We start from the raw sequence: 7,103 nt of genomic DNA, 5'->3' as shown, positions 1-7,103 counted from the left end.
ATTGTTTTATGTGTGGTGTGTGAGATGCAGGGATATTGGGGACAGCACAAACACCAAGCCCCCGGGCCATTGGAATTAACCAATGAAGGTTAAAATCCCCGACCCGGCCGGGAATCGAACCCGGGCCCTCTGAACCGAAGGCCAGTACGATGACCATTCAGCCAACGAGTCGGACTGTAGAATTTACTGGAATACACAGACTATATTTAACTCTTATCAGCTCCTATTTTCTGCTCAACTTCGTCCTCTGTATGTACAGGTTTACTGGTTTATGTTACGCAAGTTTTCATAATAATATTTTGCACTTTGATTATTTTATTTCTATTATTAACTTAATTTTGAGAATCTGAAAGACAACACAAAATATATAGCCTTGCAGTTTACTGGACACTCTAATAATATGCATTCAGGAAAGTCGCCGAGACTAGAATCTTCGCCGTCCAAAAATCAAGGTCATGCGTTTAGTGGTTGAACACCCTCAGTGCTATCCAACATCCAGATCATCTTGTGCAATCTATTTCTACAGCAAGATAATAAACTTCCAGTATCATTCAACAGTGCGAGATGGAGGATGGATATTATCCAGATATTAAATTACAGTATCTGCGTAAGCAAACACATATCTCGGTTTTCAGCGAAATCAGTGGGGCAAACAATCCCCCATCGTCCATTTATATGCCAGATATATGCTGCAATCTGACCGCAGACAGATCCTTTTCATACATACATCTTCATTACAGACTTTTATGCCTTTCTTCGTTGAGTCTGCGACTCTCTGTGAATTTACAAAACGCCACCACATCCTCTGTTTGCAACTAGTTCTGTGGCCTCGTCTTAGTTCAGTACATCTTACCTTTAAATCGTTAGAATCTGAGTGCCTTTTCGAAGATGATGTCGTTTTAAGAAGGCTGATTGGGGGAAATGTATTATTTCACTGCACGAGAACATTCTGAATATGGAGCATTTTCCTTAATGTGATGATTAAGTAAATATCGTGAAATTTTTCTCGTATCTCAATTCGCTGACGGTGAACACTATATAGAAAAACTATAAAAATATTGAGAAAATATCGTGATCTCTTTGACAACGATCATTTGAGATCCGATACCGTCCAAGCTGGGGAAGATTTCTTAAAAGCGATATCTAATAACAGGAGCGATGGGGGACACTGATCTAAGGAAGGATAGCCAGAAAGGCTGGAGGTTTCTTAAACGTCTGAGTTGTAACCAACCAGTTACAGAGGGTCATGCAAATGTTACAGCTAAACAGATTGCCCATCAGCTCGTGGAAAATGGTAAACCTCACCAACAGACTTCAAAATGTTACGGTCAGAAGAATTAGAGTCTAGTCATCTTATGCGGCTTTTCTGTATGGCAGCCATTGGCAGTTGTAAGAGCGGTATGAGAGTGGAGACACACGACATCAAGTAACAGCAGATTATCCACGAACCTACTACGCTGTCGTAGCATGGGGAGAGGTGTTACTCCTACGTGCTGCGTCCCAGGTGGCGTGTAGGGGGTTCTTACCTGGCTTTCCAGTCGACATGAGCGAAATAATATAGCTCTCGCGGACCAAACACACAGATCTCTGTGCGTGGAAGACGAGACCAAGGTATGCTGAATTTTGAACCAAATTACTTGTGCTTGAGACACGAGAAAAATTGCACGATATTTACATAATCATCACATGATTAAGGAAAATGCTCCATATTCAGAATGTTCTTGTGCAGTGAAATAGTACATTTCCTCCAATCAGCCTTCTTAAAATGACATCATCTTCGAAAAGGCACTCAGATTCTAACGATTTAAAGGTAAGATGTATTGAACTAAGACGAGGCCACAGAACTAGTTGCAAACAGAGGATTGTGGTGGCGTTCTGTAAATTCACAGAGGGTCGCAGACTGAACAATGAAAGGCATAAAAGCTGTAATGAAGATGTATGTATGAAAAGGAACTGAGTCATATGCGCGAACAAACGTCTATGTTACATTTTTGTGGACTTTGAGATATTCACGGAACAAACATCTATGATGTGTGCTGGATATGTATTTGCAGGTAGTTTGAGCATATCTCAACAGATGGCTATAGTATTCCGGAAATTGTGAAGAGAAATGCACTTGAAAAATAATGGAACAAAAGTCTATGTTACATCGTTTCCCGCGCGAGCGCTCTACAATGTCACGAATTGAATGCAATGTAAAAAACACATTTTAGTCCGGAGATTCTTCTGGTTTGTTCAGTCTTATATTACGGAGTGTATTTAGTTACTCATCGAAACCATAATCATGTTGTTCATAAAGGAGTTGTAATACTTTGTGTGTTTATACTTCAGCAGGACTATAAGTGGATGCAGTTGAACTCCGTGACCTAAAATATGTAAGGGTTACACATGAGTCGAGTTTATTTTGGGGTTTGACTGAAAGTTATAACTAAATGTTAACCGGATTTCTTTTCACAGGTTTTCATGAATTTATTCCAATCACTGACTTCAACCCGTTGTTTCGATTCATGAAACATCATTCAGTCAATACAAATAACACTATTTTATGTTGCATAATTTTACGCTATTATTCACTGGCACTTGAAGTCCACTTGTTTTGGAGGGTCACTGTGGTCATCACGCACATTCAATTAACTTCAACGAGAGGTCACTTTGGTCCTCAACCTTAAACATTAATATAGTGGGTGACCATGATAGCTCAGTGATGTACATTTCGACGTTTCTCAGATTCCATCGAGGGTCCAGGTATCTCGTCCTATGCTGATGGACAGTCAGTGGATGGCCTAAATTAAAAAGGTATCGAAAACACTTCCTGATATTTAAACGATCGAGAAATCGGATGCATAACGCACAGTTGTTTATGGAGCTGAACAGATTGAACGTCATGTTGTTTTCTAGTTAACCATAAACTGGTTTTCTGTGAATAGCCCTTCAGACCTTTTTGTGGCGGATATTAATTTCAACTCGAAATCGTCCAGCCGCAGCGTTATATTAATATCACTGACCGCAAAACACTGTTTATGGCCATATTTGTAAACACACCCACCATCATTTTTGATTGTCTTTTATTGAATAAAATAGTTAGCTAATGTAGGCTTTTAATTTATGTAGGCCTTCCTTGATACCCCAATAGTCATGTCTGGAAGTGACGAAGAGCCATTAACACCCCCTGAGACACAAGAGTTAACAATTCATGCTGAAGACCTGGAACAGGCAAACACCAGTTTGACATGACGAAAAGGGTTCATTACACACTATGTCTCTTCAACACTTGCAACGTTGAGATATAAGAGATATTTAGTAACTTCCTTGTGGCCCCGTTAGAGAAAAGAGAGGCCAATTAACTGCCCCCAGGTAAACTAAAATGAAGAAAAGTATACTGCAGCTGTCGACATACGAGTCCCTACTTAAAGATGCCCCTCGAGAAATACGTGACATTCATGAATAGCTATGGGCACTGAAGTAGAACTTTCAATTTGCATTCAGAACCGGCTAACAGACACAATATTATCGTACAAGTGCCGAGGGAGCATGTACAGTTTTGAGCTACTGGCCTACTCATAATTAAAAGAAAACACGACATGTAGGAAGCGGGAGCACAGATGTGCTCAGGTTTCAGCAACAATTTCTTCAATTGCGTCGTATTATGACTTGATTCGGCACTTGCTAATTCCCTTGAATTGTTTATTCAAAAGTCTGAATACTTCTTTCCTGCGCTTCTAGTCTTTTACCAGTTTTCTTTGTCATAGGATTCTTCTGTGTTCATCCGAATTCTTATCCTCGCCTCTGGACGGCTCCCAAACGATTGTTGATGAGCACACTCCTACTTTGGTCCGAAAACATAAAAAGGGTCGACCTTGGTTGAGAACAAGCGGTTGGATATATCTGTGGTTGATGAGGAGATAATTCATGAAATGACCTTTGCTCTTTTCGTACACGGACCTAGCATTATGTTACCTGAAGATTTTCTTTCAGAGAAAATTGCACAAAAGGATGGACCGCTCCCCGATGTATGTTATGAGGTCTGCAGAAAAGGTGCCGTTCTAGCTGAAGAGCTTCCTACTTCTCTGCTGTGTGCGATCCCATGTGCCTTGCTACATCTCCGGAATTGGAGGTCTCGTGGAACTCCGGACACTTGTGTAGTAGTTAGTGGGACGTTAAGCAAAATAACATTATTAAATCACGTGCGGCTTAACCACGACGTGACGTAACGCTCGTGCGCCGTATCGCCCGTGTGAACCGACAGCGTGGTGCTGCGTGCGAACGATTTGCCAAGAAACACGGTGGCGTGCGGCATCTCTCCAGTGTGGTTTACATGTGCGTGGTTAACTTACATGATTCTCTTAACATTTTATCGCACAACAGAGCACTCGTGTGTCTTCTGATCTGAAATGTTAAAGGGACCTTCTGGCTTCTGACTTTATGGCCTGTGTGAGTCCGCATGTGAACTGGTAGGTCGCTTTTCTGGATGAGGGTTTTGCAACAGATATTGCGGCAGTACGCCTTACACCCGTGTGAGTCAGCATACGACGTGCTAGGTGGGATCTCCTGCTGAATACCCTGATTCAAACATTGCATGAAATTGGCTTCTTGCCTGTGCCAGTTAGCATATGAACTACTAGGCTGACTTTGATGCTGAAGAATATGCCACAGATATTGCAACAATACGGCTTCTCGCCTAAGTGTGTCCGCATGTGATCTCCTAACTCGCGTTTCTGGATGAATGATTTGCCGAACACATTGCAGCAGTGCGGTATATCGCCTGTGAGGGTACGCATGTGACCTGAATAGATGGCCTTTCTGGCTGAAGAAATTCCCACAGACGTTGCAGCATTATGGCTTCTCATCTGTGACTTGCTTGGACTGATTTACTGCTGAATTACTTGCCACAGACATTGCAGCATTATTCCTTCTCATCTGTGTGTGTCCGCACGTGAATAGCATGGACGGATTTACTGCCGAATGGGTTATCGTCTGTATGGGTCCACATATGATGAGATAGTGTGTCTTTCCGGTTGAATGATTTCCCACAGACTTTGCAACAGTTCGGCTTCCCGTGTGGGTGTGTCCGCATATGAACGGTCAGACTGCATTTCCTTATGAATGATTTGCCACAGACATTGCAGCTGTATGGCTTCTCGCCTGTATGGGTTCGCATATGAACGGTTAGATTGCTTTTCACTATGAATGATTTGCTACAGACATTGCACTTGTACGGCTTCTCGCCTGTATGGGTCCGCATATGATCTGTTAGAATGCCTTTATTTATGAATGATTTGCCACAGACATTGCAGCCGTACGGCTTCTCGCCGGTATGGGTCCGCATATGATCTGTTAGAATGCCTTTATTTATGAATGATTTGCCACAGACATTGCAGCCGTATGGCTTCTCGCCGGTATGGGTCCGCATATGACCGGTTAGATTGCCTTTCAGTATGAATGATTTGCCACAGACATCGCAGCTATATGGCTTCTCGCCTGTATGGGTCCGCATATGATCGGTTAGTATGCGTTTATTTATGAATGATTTGCCACAGACATTGCAGCTGTACGGCTTCTCGCCGGTATGGGTCCGCATATGATCGGTTAGAATGCTTTTCAGTATGAATGAATTGCTACAGACATTGCAGCTGTACGGCTTCTCACCTGTATGGGTCCGCATATGACCGGTTAGATTGACTTTCCGTATGAATGATTTCCTACAGACATCGCAGCTATATGGCTTATCGCCTGTATGTCTCCGCATATGACAGGTTAGATCGCCTTTAAATATGAATGATTTGCTACAGACATCGCAGATATATGGCTTCTCGCCTGTATGGGTCCGCATATGACCGATTAGATTGCCTTTCTGTATGAATGATTTACTACAGACATTGCAGCTGTATGGCTTCTCGCCTGTATGGGTCCGCATATGACCGATTAGATTGCCTTTCTGTATGAATGATTTGCTACAGACATTACACTGGTATGGCTTCTCGCCTGTGTGAGTCTGCTTGTGGTGAGGCTTCTTGCCTGTGTGAAAACCCATGTGACCTGCTAGTTTGTTCCGGTTGAAGGATTTTCCACAGATGTTGCAGCTGTATCGCTTCTCGCCCGTCTGAGACCACATAACATCCGGCCTTTTCCTGAAATTTTTACGAGATACTGAGCATTCGTTTATAATCCCACCTGTATGCAATCGCGTGTCCCCTGTCAGCATTTTCCTCTTTGTAAAGCATTTATCAGAAAATACGCACACTTGGAGCGGGTGGATCCTGACGTGTTCCGACAAGCTGCTTCGGCAGTGATCGCACTTGAAGGGTCTATCTTCCTTGTGTCTCTTCAGATGTTGCAAGAGGTCCAACTTCCCAGCCAGGACGTCACTACACACAGTACACCTAAAACTAGGTGATCCACCGTCCGGAGGTTGATGATCTCTATAGCTCTCCTCGGGTCTCGATCTACAGTGACAAATTAAAACCATGTGAGCAATAGTTCAACAGCCAACTCCACTACAACTCTCACACAGGGGATTTGCTACTGGACATTCCAATCACTGATATCCAGTGCAGAGAGCTCGTTACTCATAAACATTACATTCCTGAGAGTAAACATCATCTGAGGTTAAATTTCAGAAGCTCTCACTTGTTACGAGAATATGTTGCGTCTTTTCTTAATCACGATATCACGCGCAAGAAACTTGTCACGGTTTAGAAATGTACGAGTTAATAGACAACCTCATTTGAAGAAAGCATGAGAAGTGGTCCAGCCTAAAAGGGTAAATACTCGTACAAGCTCTTTAATCCAGCACATATTATTCTATCGAAATCTGTAGTCTGATCTCCTACATAAGGAACGGCATATGCTTTGGAGTTTTGATCTTGTTGAAGCACTCTGCTCTTTGTCGCAGGCAAGTAATAATTTTTGTAAAGGACCTTGTTCTTGAGGTTGTTTGAGAGAATGTCTGTGTTGTAGATATTAATAAAGTTGAGAACATTTGCCGACATTCAGCAAGATCTGTTGAAACATGGCTAATCTTTCATGAATGTTATTTTGTCACACAAATATACATATTGTATTTGTACATTGTTATCATACCACTATAGCATTTTATTATGTCA

The 7,103-nt window shown here is 42.3% G+C and overlaps 1 protein-coding gene across 1 annotated transcript; it reads right to left on the bottom strand.

Annotated features, from left to right (window-relative positions):
* Positions 1–4,736: 4,736 nt before the first annotated feature.
* On the bottom strand, positions 4,737–5,887 carry LOC136886607 (zinc finger protein ZFP2-like; the record flags this gene model as incomplete). The annotated part of the gene is made up of 1 exon (XM_067159412.2): positions 4,737–5,887. A coding segment is annotated over one exon (984 nt), but the record flags the coding sequence as incomplete, so codon positions are not given.
* Between the last annotated feature and the right edge of the window lie 1,216 nt (positions 5,888–7,103).

This window comes from Anabrus simplex, chromosome X, assembly GCF_040414725.1.
Source record: "Anabrus simplex isolate iqAnaSimp1 chromosome X, ASM4041472v1, whole genome shotgun sequence".
In the NCBI taxonomy this organism is placed as follows: domain Eukaryota; kingdom Metazoa; phylum Arthropoda; class Insecta; order Orthoptera; family Tettigoniidae; genus Anabrus; species Anabrus simplex.
Note: the sequence above shows the minus strand (reverse complement) of the source record. Positions and strands in the feature narration are given on the sequence as shown.